The sequence below is a fragment of the Diuraphis noxia genome, unplaced genomic scaffold (genome assembly GCF_037042655.1).
Source record: "Diuraphis noxia isolate RWA-SAM2 unplaced genomic scaffold, SU_Dnox_SAM2 contig0003, whole genome shotgun sequence".
NCBI classification, from domain to species: domain Eukaryota; kingdom Metazoa; phylum Arthropoda; class Insecta; order Hemiptera; family Aphididae; genus Diuraphis; species Diuraphis noxia.
Window position 1 is genome coordinate 67,226,495 of NW_028301713.1, and position 17,230 is coordinate 67,243,724.

General features: G+C 29.2%; 2 protein-coding genes across 3 annotated transcripts; one reads left to right on the forward strand and one right to left on the reverse strand.

Moving 5' to 3' along the window:
• Positions 1-17: 17 nt before the first annotated feature.
• Uqcc1 (Ubiquinol-cytochrome c reductase complex assembly factor 1) lies at positions 18-2,385 on the forward strand. Of its 2 annotated transcripts, none has more exons than XM_015515150.2 (6): positions 18-233; positions 1,104-1,313; positions 1,411-1,483; positions 1,544-1,713; positions 1,961-2,152; positions 2,228-2,385. In XM_015515150.2, exons 1-6 carry the CDS (start codon positions 231-233, stop codon positions 2,300-2,302), a joined length of 723 nt encoding a protein of 240 aa, XP_015370636.2. In that variant the 5' UTR covers positions 18-230; the 3' UTR covers positions 2,303-2,385. The 2 variants fall into 2 exon arrangements, with proteins under 2 accessions (XP_015370636.2, XP_015370637.1); XM_015515151.2 differs by having other exon boundaries at positions 20-233; positions 1,104-1,257.
• Positions 2,187-11,067, reverse strand: LOC107166474 (embryonic polarity protein dorsal-like). The gene is made up of 12 exons (XM_089222442.1): positions 10,719-11,067; positions 10,218-10,326; positions 8,305-8,525; positions 7,980-8,223; positions 6,538-6,678; positions 6,352-6,450; positions 6,156-6,289; positions 5,944-6,040; positions 4,721-4,798; positions 3,533-3,616; positions 3,287-3,469; positions 2,187-2,801 (listed from the first exon to the last, which is right to left on the reverse strand). The coding sequence occupies exons 2-12, from the start codon at positions 10,270-10,272 to the stop codon at positions 2,386-2,388; spliced, it is 1,752 nt and encodes a 583-aa protein (XP_089078568.1). The 5' UTR covers positions 10,273-10,326; positions 10,719-11,067; the 3' UTR covers positions 2,187-2,385.
• Between the last annotated feature and the right edge of the window lie 6,163 nt (positions 11,068-17,230).

A 17,230-nucleotide genomic window follows, 5' to 3' on the forward strand; every position in this document is an offset into this window, starting at 1 on the left:
ACAGAATAGATTAGTCCATAGTGTTAATTCATCGACTAACGTCCAACTGTTATCAAGCTGTCTCCGAGCTAACGCAAAAACTAAATATTTATATTATTAGTTATTACAAAACAGTGCGCAACATAAAGAATTTTCAGATGTTAAATTATTTGTACTTGAATTAAAGTTATATCATAAATTAATTACCCGTACGACTTACATAGTTACATATTCGTATAAAGTTCACTCAAATGGTAAGTCTTGACATCACACGAAGTATATTGTCCCTAATAATATTCGTTTTGTCACTTCACAAATGAATATGATTATGATTTTTGACGCAAATCGATTTTATACTTGCTACCTACCTACCTACTTACTTTGAAAAAACAACTTGTCTTGATAGGGAGGTAATTTATGATTACTAATACTAAAATAAAAATATTTGTTTATTAACCATCATAAATAAAGTTATTAGCTGAAAATCTTATTTTAAAGAAATAGAAATTACTTATCTATTACTAGTTAAAATTCTCAAATTTATCTGATGTTCAACAGGCTTTTACGCCATCATTACTAACTTACATTAATTTTCAAATACTTGCTTTTATTCAACATAAACTTTATATTTAAAGTTGATTTAATAAATAATTATTAGTTCCTTTAGAATCATAATAATGTATTTATTTTTGCTTATAAAAATAAATGTTTTCTGCTGTATGTGTAGATATATTTTTATAGAATAAACAAAAGCTATGTTTCATCACATTTCTAACTTATGAATTTATTAGATTTTATTGATTTTATGCTTCATAATATTTTGACTTTTAATGTTTTTAAGTTATTATTGAAATTGTGTTAGTTGTACTCGTATTAGTCACCTTTAAACATATTCCCAAGTATCTTAAGTTAGGAAAAAAAAGTTGACACAGGTTTAATAATTGTATACTTATTTGTATAACTTATTTTGTTTTGAATGCATACAAAATCCATAATTTTTTTATGAATTGGTTTATATTCAACTCTGTCCTAAAAAAAACTGCAACAAAATATTTGTTTCTCTCACAAAAAACATTTTTAAACTGATTACTTACAACAAGTTAATAATTAAGTGTTTCTTTCAGTTGTGTGCGCCAGTTAAAAGTATATTAGCTTTCCAGTCTAGAACAGTTTGTTGTGTTGCTATAAAATCAAATGGCATAATATATCCAAAACATACAAACTTCGCAATTTCTAAGCGCTATGCTGTCACAGACTTTGTTGGTATTAATACTAAAAGTAAGATTTCTGATTTTATTGACAGATTTCAAATTATGAATCCATTAAATAAGGCTGTAAGTAAACATACCATAATATTATGCAATAAACATGTTTCATGTTATTATTTTAGTAATAACTTTCAATAATTTTTTTAATGTTGGTATTTTATAGAAATATGAAGCAAATAGTTGGATTTTATATGAAAAATTGGTTGATCAAATTCCTTTTGATCAAATCATGACAAGTAATGAGTTTTAAATTAAATAATCTATTCACCTGTTCTAAAAACTATTTTCTTTTTCAGAACTTGACTTGCCAGATACATTTAATTCTTGGTTCATCATAACAGAACTACACTTATGGATGATATTTGTTCGTTTAATGAATGAAGGCACTCGAGGAACAATGATTAGAAATTTTATCATGGAAGCATTATGGAATGATGTTGAGTTTCGTTCTAAAAAATTAGCAACTGTAAGTTTTGTTTGAGACAAGTTTATTTTGTATAACTAAAAAAATATACACATATTTATGACTCATATTATATATTATGTGGTATTATATTACATTTTAACATACAGATCTATTAATAATAAGCTTATATTGTTCGAGAAAAAAAGATTTTATCATAATTTTTAAGTTACGTAATTACTAGTTAACAAAAAGGAACTTTTAACATAATAAAAAATATACTAATAAATAATAATTTTAATATTATTAGGTAAGTTCAGATATTCGGCATCGTCAAATAAAGGAATTGAGTGATCAATTACGAGGAGCATTAGTAGGTTATGATGAAGGATGGCTTAGTAATGATATGGTCTTAGCCAGTATGGTATGGCGTAGAGTATTCAATAAAGAATGTAATGACCCAGAAAAAATTGAATTAGTAGTGAAGTATATCAGGAAACAGGTAAAATAAAAAATATATTAACTCTTATGGTAACTTTGAGTTTCAACATTTTATTTTATATATTGTTTTCAACAGATGTCCATTCTTCAATTGCAAACTTTTGATAGTTTATTTACAAAAAAAGATGTCAAGTGGATAAAATTTATATAGAATTATAGTAAAAAGAAAAACAGTGTATATTATATATATATTACCTAACCTAATTATAAATTAGATATTTAAACGATCAATAATTAATTACGTTTTGTGTAAATCTCACAAAATTCATTAAGTGTGTTGTCAGCAATTCTATCAAAACTGTCAGACATATTTATATTGTCTTGAACTACCACTTCTTGATCGGACTTTCCATGAACACTATTTTCTGCTAAATGTAGACTAGCAGATAAATTGGCTGACAACACATGTTCACTGTCTTCCAGCAAGGTAAATTCCCTCAAATCACTAGAATCCAAACGATCTAAGCTTGAGAAAGTAGCTTCCATAAGATTAGGCTCATTATTGCCTTCTGTTGGACACGGTAAAGGTGTTATAGTGATGGTAGTTGGTGGAGCATAATTTTTTTGAGATGTTGGAGTATGACTACTAAGTGTAGGTAACACTTCTGTAATAGTGCAACCACTTATTGTGCCACAATTAGTTTGAATTCCTGTACAATTTCATTAAAACTATTAAAACGACTTGAAATTAATGTTTAAAAAACAAACAAACAATATTATTTTTGGATAAAATTTGAAATTTTATAAATTGGTGATTTAAATCACAGCCAACATTGAGTATATCAATAACGTAAATATAAATAGCAATAAAATTAATATTCAATTTAAAAAAAAAACTTTTGGGTCTAATTTTTGTAATGTATAACACTGATTCAAATTAAATAAATAAAAAAATTTATAAGAGTTAACTATTGATATTGATGAACTTAAAACAATCAAAAATCATACTGACTTTTATCTTAGTCTTTTTTATCAATTTTCATAACCACAAAGTTTTGTATACCTAGCAGTACTGTATTAACATACAATTTTTGGTCTAATGCTGGTTTAATATTAACTAGTATATATTCTAATATGTATATTTTTTTATCTTCATAATATTCCTACAACGTCAGATAGAAGAAAATTAGTTTACCTGTAGGTGGACGAACAGTGGTTTTCAGTAATGTAGTTTGCCCATACATTGAGTTAGAATTTACATTTGGAAATTGGTATTCAAGTGGTGAAGGTGTTCTTGAGTTATACAGAGGTGAATGCTGACCAAGAACACTTGAATTTGAAAGTGGATATAAACCACTATAAGGATTGGGACTAGTTTCTATACAATAAAAATGAGTGAATGTTAGTTTTTGAACATAAATGTCTAATCTATAGTTCAAACCTGGTTCTTCTTTGATTGGTACAGAAATAGACAATTGGTCAATAACCATTCCATCAATAAAATTAGAAGATTGAGCCATAAGTCCTAAAATAATATAATTGGTAATAAAAACAGTATTTGTTACTATTTAAAAATGACAAAGCAATAGCATGCAAATTTTATTGTTAGAAACACTTACATTAAAAAGCAATTACAATTGGTAAATTAGAAACAAAAATAACATTCTATACATTAGAAATCACATCATAGAGCTATAGAGTACTAAAGATGATAATAAGAAAGTTACTTCAGAAAATCTATTTAGAAAACAAATATACAACTAATACAGGATGGTATACCAGGTGTATCAAATTATATAATTAAAATAAATTCACATTGAGTTCTAAATTGATCTTATACTTACTTTCAAATTATTAGAGCTTGGATAAGATAATTTATAATTCTAATTCATAAACTTGTACAAAAAATTTCTTATCAGAGCTAGATACAAAATTAATAAACCGAAAAATTGTGATCTAGGGGTTCGATCTAATGCTTGAATATTTCACCAAAAATATATCGATGTCTCGTTTGATTTTAAATGAGGGGAATGCAGCAACTGTGAAATTATGAAATATTATTTGTTTTTACATTTATCAAGTTTCAATTTAATTTGGGAAAAATAAATGATTTAAATATTTATGTGCTGCATAAAGAACATATATTTCATATCAAGAATTGCAATACTTGGGTTTTTTTTTTAAATAAAATAAAAACAAAAAAAAAATACACATTATATCCCATCCAGCATATTGAATTCTACTTTAGAAAACCACATATAACCAAAAAATACTCTACCCTACTTTTTACTTACTTATTATTTTCTTAATTTTATTTGTTCATTCTTCTCCTTGTATTTTCACATACTAAATATTAAATAAACTACAAATTTATATATATATATATATAATATACGTATATATACTTGAACATATAAAGAAAAGGAAAGAAACACAATTAGGCTTGTACAGAGATATACACATTATCACATGTTCGTTAAATTTATAAATACTAATATCATGCTAATTAAATGAAACTGACATAAACTGATTGACACCGGCACCGAATAGTAACAATTTTTTTAAATCACCTTACAACGCCCAGGGTTGTTTATAAAAGCTTAATGTCATTTATATTATATTTACTCACTAGGGTCACTCTGTAATTGCCTCAAAAGTTCACTTTCGCTAGATAATTTCTGTCTTTTCCTTTTCAACATGGCTGGATCTATAACGCGCAATAAACAAATCAATAAACATTGCATAAACTTAAAATAATAAAATATATTTTTGAACATTAACTTGGCTTACAATATTTAACTGCAATATAAAAATGTATACCCATAAACAATATTAGAAAAAGAACATGAAAATTATGATCAAAACAAATTACACAATTATTTATATAATGAAAAAAAGGAAAATAAATGTTAATATGTTAATTTATTAAAACTATGGACTAGATCTTAATTTACTCTATTCTTATAATTAAATTATACTCAATAATCTAAGTAATATTTAATTGTTAGTACAAGCAAAATATTTCAATAATCACTGCCAGTCAATAATTAAATTAAATTATTTTAGAACCCTGATACGTTTATTATTTTTAATTTCAACAATTTGTTAGGTAATCAATGTTGAGCAAAATGATGATAGTTAACTTTTTCTTTTGATTACATTATTTAACAGTTGTAACTGTGCCCCCTTCCACAGTGCTATAATACATAGATGATTCGTCAAACTCCGACATGGCTGCATGAGGTGCTACAGAAGTATATAAGGCATAATTTTCTGCTTCTGTTAAAGGAGTGTCATTAATAGGTTCATTGATACTACTATTAGACGAACACATTGATTTACTTCTTTTCCGCATACTCAATAACTTATGCAATAGTTTGATTTTTGATGGTTTTTCTTGCACTGTAGGAAGATATTTTGTTGGTCTAGGATTTTTTTTAACTCTTTTTGGAGGCAATGGTGGCGCAGTATTATTGTCAAACTTTGGTTTAGAACTGCTAGGAGGTCTGGGTGGTAAAATTGACACATCCTCATAACTCTGACATCTTTCAGGTATTGAACATGGATTTTTAAATGCCATTTGAAGACTAGAGTAAGTTCCACGCAAATCTTCACCCATAATCTCTGAAGACGAACTAACTGTATCTTCTTTATTCTCTTTATTAATATCATAACATATTTCCTCGTTGACCTCCATAGGTTCATCTTTAATTTCTACCTTAATATCTTCATCCTCATTATCTTTATTTTTATCGAAAACGCTAAGCGGTACTTTTTCTTCTGGTTGATCATCTGCCCAGTAGTCATTGAAACTTTTTTCTGGTAGCCTATCATATTTCTGAGGGGACATACCTGAATCGACCGGAGTGAACAAAAATGGACGAGCTTCACTAGACATGCCATCTGAAGGTCTTTTTAACTGAATCCATACATTTACTGGACCGTCAATCTAAATTAAAAAAGTAAAAGGAATATTTTGTTTTATGCAGTATGACTAAAATATTAAACTTTAAATGTAATAAATTGTACATTAAAAGTTATACAATTTAATAATTTAAATTTACCTGCAATATTTTATATTTTGGAGTCCTAAAACTAATAGCTACTTGTTTATGTACATCTGAAGCTTGAAAATCAGCATACCCTTCCCAAGTGCATACACCATCTTTTTCCTCAAAAAATCTTACTTGTATATCATCTAAATCAATAGCACATTATAATTAGCCCATTATAAACTTATTTTTTATTTTTATTTTTCACCTTTTGTTACTTTTTCACATAATAATATGATTTCTCTACCACCTACAACTGAAGCTGCTGCATCACTTAATCTACATATTACTAAATCTGACATCGCTTCTAAAAATAATAAATTGAAGATTATATAAGTTACTTAAAATAATCACTGTTGAATGCTAATAATTGTATTAGTTGAAGCAAACTAACTTTTATCATAAATTGGATCTGATACAATTGGTTCAAGGATACTATATTTTCCTTTTTGTGTACCACCAAGAAATGCTTGAAAACACAACCTTACTGCATTTAAGTCAATTGAAGTTGGATTCTCTTTATGTAAAAATCCAGCTGTAAAAATAAATATACATAATGTTCTATTCTAATGCTTTTAAAATATTAGACTTATAACTAGGGCTCTTGGTTTGGTACGTGTATTGATATACATGTGTACACGTTGTCCATACCTTGAATAGTAAAATGTATGAATACCCGTGTATTTAATTACACATTTTTTTGAAGTTTATGTATACGTGTATTAAAATTACCCGTGTTTTTAAAGTCCAGTAGTTTTTATAAACTTTAAATAAAAAAAATTAATTATATTGTCATGTAATTTTGATACGTGGAATACTATTTTTGTGGTATTATTACACTGAGTTTAATGTAATCTAATGTCTTTTGTGATGACGTAATAATTGCCAGTTACAAATAAATTTACCAATTATTATTGTTTTAGTTATAATAATATGTTTATATTAAGAGGATGCTACACAATCATGTTTAGCTCAGTTAGTTTAAAATTTAGAGTGAATCGACCTATTATGAAACTTGATGTTTAGAACATTATCTGTGTTTGTGTGTGGGGTTTTTAAGATAATTCAATTTTGTAGCAAGTTATACTTATATAAAAATGCTCATAACTCACTTAAAAACTAAATTATAGTAAAAAATAAACCACATACAAACACAGATAATGTTCTTACCATCAAGTTTCATAATAGGTCAATTCACTTTTCTAATTTTTAAACTATTGGAATTAAATGTGATCTGATAAGTATACATATTTTGTTATGTTATGCACTTGTAAGACGGAGACAACAAATATGTGTCTAGTGTCATCTTAAGTATAAAATGTTTAATATTATATTATATACACGATATTCCTATAATCCTATATTATACAAAATGGCTTAAGATAATAACATTTATGTTTTTAGTTTTTTTATTTATGTATGTATTTTTAAACATTTAGGTACAGGTTTGTAAAAAAAGAAATTACAGAGGAAAATACCTTAAAAATGTTCAGAAAAATAAACCTACCTAATATTATTTCTACCTTCAAATTTGATTGTAAAAAAAATGATGTATTTTTATAAATGTCTTACTTAAATATTTGTATGATGACATGTGATGGGGGGAGGGGTTATTGTAGGGCACTAACTTTTGGACTCCACCTTTTGGACCTTCTTTGGATCAAGAAAGACGGACATTAAAAACACTTCACATGGGCACACGGATTCTATAATATGAACTTTAAATACACGTGTACTTTGATTACAGACTTAAACAATGTTTTGTTAAATACATGTGAAATAGAGACCTCTACTAATAACTAAATAGTATTTGGATATGTTTAATAATTAACTTACTTCTAAATGGATCTACTCTTATTTCTTCTCGTACTTTGAGTGCCTCATCAATATCTTTTCTTTTTACACACTGTATTCCCAAATTCTGAAAACTAGCTGTCATTGATTCGTTATTGATTTCTATAGTACAAATTCCTCTTTTGCAGTTATCACGTCCTACAAGGTTATGGGGGTGAGGTCTATATGGTCTATCTTTTGTGACACATGATACTACAACAACAGCCCTGCCTTTATAACCTACTATCTGAAAACCAAACCACAAAAATTATTGTCATAAGAAAAAAATATGTGACAACTTAATAAAAATAATTTGTAGTGACATTACTTGAATTGTTGGATAGGTTTTATTTTCAGAGCTACTATTAACTCCAGGTATACTTCCAGCTGATCTTCCTTCACACTCATATCTAAACCTCAAAGCTTTTGAAGCAGGCTGTTCGACAATCTTGATATATGGTGAAGTTGGAGGTCTTCGCCCATTATTTGATGATGGACCGTCCATTTGTTGCACAGTGTCAGTTCTTACGTGCTCTTCAATGACCTCAACTAAATAAAAATTAATTTTGTCATAATAAATTATGGTGATATTGTTTAAGAGTAAATTATTTTAAGATGAGTTAAAATAAGTTAGAAATACATACAGTATCTACATTATCTAATACATAGGTATATCTCAATTATTAGTTATTGCAAATAATAATAGTTATAATGAAAATATTTTTAATATAATATTAAGTTATGGAGAATAATGTTGATATCAGTGCTGAATCCACAATTTATTTGCTCTCAGTAACCCAAGCACAACATACCAAAATTTCGAGCAAAATTTACTTTTAGCAAAAACACAACAGTGTGTTACATTTCATTTTAGTGTGAATTTACTTTATCGAGTTTTAAGGGCATTATCTATGTTGCTACATTAACTCATTTTACAATGTTTTAATTTTCATGCAATCTATAAACATTTCTTAATTGTAATAATTTACATGTCCATGACTTACATAAAGATTAAAAATCATGAAATAACCATCGTAACAATTAAGGTAATGTTCGAAACTTAAATATGATAATTGATGAATTCACTCTAATTCTAAAAGTAACAAAATAGGGTTGTTCCCACTGAACGTTAAATTGGTATGTTTCACCTAAGTCAAAAAAAATAAAACAAGTAGTGCACAGACATCTCTTAAATAACAGTTTAAATAGTTTATATCAGCTGTTTCCAAACTGTGCACTAGGGGCGGCACCACGAGGACATTCTAAGGATACCGCGGTCTAAATAATTTGAAATGTATAGATTTTTTTTCAAAAATTAGTTATTAATGTGTATTTTTTTGTCTTGCCTTTTATAGTATTCATAGCAGGGCACTATGACTATATTTGTTCAAAAAAAGCGTACCACAGAAAAAAAAGTTTAACTAAAATACTTACCTATTCAAATAATTATTTATTTAATGGTAATGATTAAATTATAAGAAACAAGTTGTAACTACCAATAGATACAACAAAATATTAATTTTTAAGTATACTTATGTATCTATCTAATATTACTGATATTACTTACACTGAAGAAAATTAATTTCAGTTTATTAATATATAATATTATATGTACCTATTGAACATCTGTATTTCCATTAGTTTAAACAATTAAAATTATATATTGATTGCAAAAACACAATAATGCACTAGACAATACATGGGTAATTTAACAATGAAGCGTGCACAAGCAATACAAATTAACAGAAAACAAATGGGTACAAATATTTAAAAAAATAAGAATATCAACATAAAGTAAATTCAAAAACAATTAAATACCTAACTATAAGATGAATATTCTTCAGTTATTATTATTATTATTATTAATTAACGCCAATTGGCAATTACATAGTTTTTAATATAATATATACAAGTTTAAAATAATAACATAAATGTAATAAATGTATAAAACTAAGATAGAGAAAAAATGTTTATAATAAAAAATAATAGTTTTAGGTGGTGCACTGGTGCAGTTATAAGTTAATTTTCTGATCATGAAGATTTTGTAATCACAGTATTTTTCAAATCCCAAAAAAATTAAGACCCAAATATTTTGTTATCAATTATAAATAGTATAGGTAGGTATGACTAAAAAATAAATTGAAAATATATGTTTAAAATAAATATTATCTATCTACCTATAATATCAATATAATATATTTGTTTAACCTTTAAATAATGAATAATTCTTTTTTTACTTACTGACATCACTTAGATGGAGATCGGGAATATTAGATTGATTATCATTCAGATCCATAATCAATTGGTTCACAATTTATTAACAATTACAATAACAAACAAGCGCACACATCTGAAATCAACTAAAGTGAGTTACAAAATCATACCAACAAATATGTGCAGTAAAAGCAAATGAACAACATTAACAAGAATTGAACTACGAGTCTATATCAAATGAACGGAACACAATAATAATAGAGAAAACATACACAAAAAAAAATCGCATGCCAGTATAATTGTCACATGAGAGACATGTACACATTAACTAAATACCTACTATGATGAAAAAAAACAAGACAGAAGCCCCGCGCACACGTTAACTAAACAGTACAGTAAAGAAATACAAGGCAGAAACCCCGCATATACGAGAAGGTGGCCGCAACATGCCAGCGTCGAAAATAAATAATTTATTATTCGTTCGTGGAGTGTGCACGGTGTAATTGATATTTTGAAAATTCGATTTACCAGTGTTATGCAGATAAGGGGCATTATTTGTTGCCCGACGATGCGGTTTTCTGTACTCTTGTCTACTCTCTTCCCGGGTGGTAGCGAAGACAACGACGACGACGACGCCGCGATTCGCAGGACTTGTTATAACAGCGGAACAACCAAAGCAGTAAAGTGTAAAAATAAAACTTCAGATGTGCGACGTGAATGAGATACGAGACAAGAAAAAAAAATGAAAACGAGAAAAAAAAACAAAACAAACTGATAATGGAGGGAGAAGCTGCAGCAGCTGGTGATGGTGAGTGGCGACGATCGAGCGCCAAGACGAGCGCGCTGGCCGCTCGAGCCGACGACGCGCAGGGTGCCAAGACCTGTAGCGGAAATAGTCGGCCGCGCAGAGTTCTATGGTGCCACAGTCATAGAAAACTAGGAAAGTGTTTCACAGTGTTTCCAGATAGTCCGTGCCTCCGTGGTAGTCGTCGACCGCCGTAGTGCCGAACAGTCTCCGATGACAATAATATCATGTTATTATAATATTATGATAAATTAATACTTATTTACTTACTAATAAACGTATAGGTAGGTAGATAGGTACCTACGTAAAAATATTTAATTGTGTACATATTGTATTATGTGTTGTCTCATGTGTATAGCTAAACGCGTATAACACCTGCAGCTACGTCCTATAATCTATGTACACACACACATATATGTATATATATGTATATAATTTGATATAAGTACCAATGTTTTAGAATAATAAGCGAATGTTCGATAGAATTCGGAGTGACCGTATCACCGAATACTTATTACCAGATTTGTCTCGGCGACTGGCGACTGCATATAAATAGATGGGTATACTTGACGTTACAACGTGAAAAATAATTTCAATCGTTTCACTTTCAATATAATCAAATGATCGCACGTATGATATAATACTATACTCTATAAGTCTATAACATTATTTTAAAATTGATACAAATTATTATTCATTTTTTTTTTAACCAAATCATAAAAATAATGTTTTTTGTTTTTTTACATTTATATAAATATTGGAAATGATATAATATGTAAAAATAAATATTTTAAACTGGATATTTTCCAATAATTTAGGGAACGCCAAATCCCTTTCCCCCGCGTCTCGATTACCAGCAACGTATTATATTTTCAATTTAACTATGAACAACATTATGACTTCCGGCTAGATTAAAATGCTAGGACGTCGAGATATGCTTACTTTATATAGTCGTGAAAAATGTTCAGCGATAATTAATAAACAAATAAAAATACTGTATTAGAAATTAATAAATTATTATTATTACCTATTGCTTAGCTACTTATAAATTATAATATTATTTTATTCAGTGATACATACGGCATCAAAATTCGAGTGATTTATAATTTCGCATTAAGTATAGGCAAATTTGATTTCCATATAAGATTCAACTGATGTCATTCTTATAATAGATCATAATATAATAATATTGAAGATTAATTTATGTGTACGTACCCAAGGCACATCAAAACACGAATAATATGAATATTATAATTTATAATACTGCGACGTACGTTTTTAAATCAAACAACGCGTGCGAACTGATCGAATAAATTATTCCATTGACCATTATAATGGACCAACCTACCAATTTCATACCTATATAGTATACATATTCTATAATGATTTCTCTATTAATCATTATAGTTTATCACTGCTTGTCCGAATGTGATATGTGAATTAAAATTAAAATATTAAACGATTTAATATGATTATAATATTATAATACCTATCTACTAGCTACTACGCCATCTACTGCAGTCTACAAATTAATGCAGTTTATTCTTTTATATTATAATAATACTGCATAGCAACTTGCGCAACTGCAAAAGTACTTACTGCTAAGTACTAAGCATAAAGAATCAAGATTTTGAAGAAGAATTCGATACTTGTCGACAGAGAATAGTTACCTACAGAGACTCTTATCGAAGTCTAAGTCCGATACATGTCGGTACGTATAGGTATCGCTTCTATACATATATTGAACGTGTAACTTCTTGAACACTCAAAATTAGTTCGAATTAAAAATCTTGTATATTATATCCTGCAAACCGCGTTAGTGCGTTACCTACGTTGATTAATGTTATGTAGTATTGTAGTTATGACAGTTAAGTACATATATTTCTCTAAAGTCTAAATAGACAGAATATTGATAAGGTATCAAATTTTAATTACAATAACGATTTGTTTTTGTTTTGTATCTATTATTATTATGATTAAAAATTATATCAATACTCAATTTATAAATTAATATATTATGATATTTCTATATTGTATGATTTTTAATTATTGTAGTTTCATTAAAATTAACATAAAAATCGCTTTAATGAACTGTGGTAAATTTCAAGTATCTATTGCAGTAGGTACCTAGCTAATACCTATAGGCTATAGCTCTATAGATATAGCCATACCTATAGGTGATTTCGGCATTTAGTCGGAAGGTAATAGGTACACTAACACAGTAACACGTAATGATGAGTAGTGGCTAATGAGTAATGGCTATAATAAATAATAGTACTATTAATAAGAGCTTGACAAAACTTAGTGCATCAACTGCATCATAATGGGCGCAACTAAATATGTTGTATGTACCTATATTAGCATATTGTATAAATTATGTATAACAGCCAAACCGGTATATTTCTACGATTACACTGTACCTAATATTGTACCCATATACCTATTTATACGAATAGGTATATAATAAAGACTTGCCTTTATAATAAACAAGAACGCACACTACGTCACTATACTGCACATCTCATATTGTAAATCGTCACTATTACCTAATGCCTACACGAGTTTAAATAGTTTCACCATACTTTACCGTCTATTACCTATATAAGTTTTCAGGTGCGGACTTGCTAGGATGATACAGCATCCCTTGCCCTAAAATCTATTCAATCTAAAATTTGATCTAATTTGTACAATTTTGTTTGAATATTTGTTGTAACTTGTACCTATATACGATTTTTTCTTATTTTCAATATTTTATATACATAATCTACATATTTTGGATTAGCTCCACACATTTTTATTTGCCCTTTGAATTATGTAGCATCCTGTGCCCTTTTTAACCGGCCTGCGCCTGTAAGTTTTACAAATTTACACTGATAGTAATGATACGCGATTGTGCTTGTGCCTATAGCTATAGGTTATAACTTTTAACTTATAAGTATTAGCTATAAGTAGTACTTTTGTAATACGATTATATATTAATCATTACAATCAAGAATCAACTTAACTAATTGAATACCTACCTATATATATTTTTTTAAACAATTGTAAGTAATATTTATGGTTAATTTTATAAACGTTCAATCAATGGCCAAACGAGATTTTTTTTAAATTGCAGAGTTCATATATAATAGCGTTTAATATCTAAAATAAATTAGCATAATTTCTATGATTTTGCAACGATTAAATAAAATGTAGTTCCCCACACAGCACAAATATATCCAGTGGATGTACTTTTCAGATATCCATAATATCCATTAAATATTTATGACCTTCGTAATCGTAATCATCTATCAGATATCCAAATGCAGTGTCGTGGCGAGGTAAAAGTTACATGTGGGCGAAGTAGACTTAAAGAGGCCCTTTTAAAATTTTTTTTAACTTCTGTCATATTTCTCTATGGTTAATTATAAAGCCCTATGGAACGCGAGGCCCTTTGAGGTGTGAGGCCGTGGGCAATGGCCCACACCGCCCACGCCTAGCGCCGCCACTGTCCAAATGTCCGTTTTTTTGGCATTTTTAGATATGCGATTTCAATAACCATTAGTTATCTGTTTGAGTTAACCATGAGATGTCCTATGTTATCTAATGGATAACCATTTTTAACCAACAAGTTATTATTTATGTACTTATACATATTATTATATCCAATGGATGATAATTTGAGATATTTTTTTAGGTATAAGAATACAGTAACAAATGTAGATAACTGTTTTAATGAATAACAACGAATTTAACATATTCACTTACAATATTTTTGAACATTTAGGTACTTATTATTATACAAAAATAAATAACAAATATCCAGTCTTTGAATTGCGCCTTATCACAATATTATAAAATGAACACATTCACAATTAGCCGATTTCTTTTTTTAAAGATCTTAAAAAAAAAAAAGAAATCGGCTAATTCGGCCTGATATTATAAGAGTATCCGAATAGGATCAACAAGTTAAAGCCCCCACTTTAGTGTAAATTACTATATTGGTGAATAAACAATATAGGAACGGGTGGGCAGTATTGTGATGAACAGTTCACATCCGTTCCTGGTTTTTGCATAGGACTCGACTTTAATGACTAAATTCAATGATAATTCATTATTTGTATACAAAATCGATATTTTTTGTCGAAATTAATATTTTATATTATAGTTTATAATAGTTTATAAAAAAGTCCCTATGTAATTTTTAAGTTTAAATAGGTTTCTATATAATAACAAGTTATGAGAAACCTCGTAAAGCTCAGAGGTGTTTAAATTTAAAATTTGATGCATGCATTAAGTATTATTTGTAAATTACCGAGATGAATTTCGTAAAAATTTAAATTTTTAATCCTTAAAACGCAATTTTTTACATTTGATAGGTATCTAATGATAAGGATTTTTTTTTTTTAGAAATTTCAATATTAATATTGTTATGAGTTATATATAATATATTATATTATGAAAACATTGACAATGTTTACAAAAATAAAGAGTCAATCACGACAATCTAGTCGGTCTTGAATTGTATACGAAATAAACAAATAAAATATTTTAAAAACAAACACAACTACCTAATTAAACAATGATGATATAAATATGAAATAATTAATATATTTTTGTCACGCCTGCACCGAAAGTTTGGTTTTCGACCACGGTTGAAGCGTTGAAAATCAACCTTTTTCCGTCCAGCGAGCGGAAAAGAGGGAATCCCCAAAGTGCCGGACGGAAAAGAGGAAATCCCCAAAAATGCCGGGGGGAAAAGAAGAAATCCCTAAAAGTGCCGACCACCGGGAGTTTCTGGTTGTGCAGGGGATCGCGCCCGGCGGCCGGCACTTTTGTGGATTGATTTCTTCTTTTCCGCCCGGCACTTTTGGGGATTTCCTCTTTTCCGCCCGGCACTTTGGGGATTTCCACTTTACCGCCCGCTGGACGGAAAAAGGACGCTTTCGAACGCTTCAACCGTGGTCGAAAACCAAACTTTCGGTGCAGGCGTGACAAAAAATATATACCTACCTAGGTCCTTACAAAATATAAACTTTTGGTTACATCTTAAATTTATACCTAGTATAACCTCCTAGCATGACGCATTAACATTTAAATAAAAATATGTCTTCCGTGAAATTGTTTTAGTAGAATTATAGTCTACAATTGTTGCATAGATCCAGTGGCGTACCAGGGGGGGGGGCTTAGGGGGCTTCAGCCCCTCCCATTGGCCATGTTTTGGAATACATTTTATATTATAAAAGACAAAGTAAAAAACGGTATTGAATACAACGTATTATCTTTAGTAACAATGACCTAGTATAAGCAAAGCATAAACGTTATGTTTATTATGGTACCGAATACCGATATAGATTTAGCCCCCCCCCCCCCCCCCCCCCATTCGAAAATCCTGGGTACGCCACTGCATAGATCCCTGCATAACCTTTTCCATGAACGCAGTGGCGTGACAAAAAATAGTATGTGTGGCTCGCGGGGGAATGCCATTTCATCAGTCTTGTGCAAAACTGCGAAATACGGCACTCGCCTAGGACACGACGCCCGCGACTGAAATGGCTCAGTTCCCGGCTCCCGCCCTTGCCACACAATATACTATTTTAAAATTATTGAGGAACGAAGAAAGGAACAACTATACCTAGTCTATAATAGTTATCTTAAAGAAACGAAAACCAGTGGCGTAATTTGGAGTTGTTTCTGCGGGATATAAGGTTATATTATCGTCCAAGTGAGGGGGGGGGCTATGCTCCAACAACCTCCTTTATTACTACATATAAGTATATTAGATAAAGTATAAATATATTATTTATGTTATATATTCCGTTATTGTAATAATACTCTTATTAATTAAGATATACTCAAAAGACATTTCATGTTGAACACTTATGCTCAGACTTTTTTTTGGAGGGGGGGGGGGGAGTTACAATTTAAAAAAATCATATGATAAGGCTTATTTGTTTCTTCTTACTTGAAACGCAGAAATACTCCACCAAAAGCAACGCAATTTTCTACATCGTTCGATTATCAGAAAACCTGTAATTAAATATTGATTTAACAATGAATAAATCTTTTTTTTAAGTTCTCTGGTGGTGGGGGGGGGGGGTGAACTCAAGAACTCTCCAGCCATAAATACTACATTTTGCTCAGCCAAGGATGTCAAATTAAACCCATTATAGCCACAGCAGCATATAATCAGAAGGATCACATGGAATTTTCAACAAATTGTAGGCTATTGACAAACTGCAAAAATCGCTGTTGA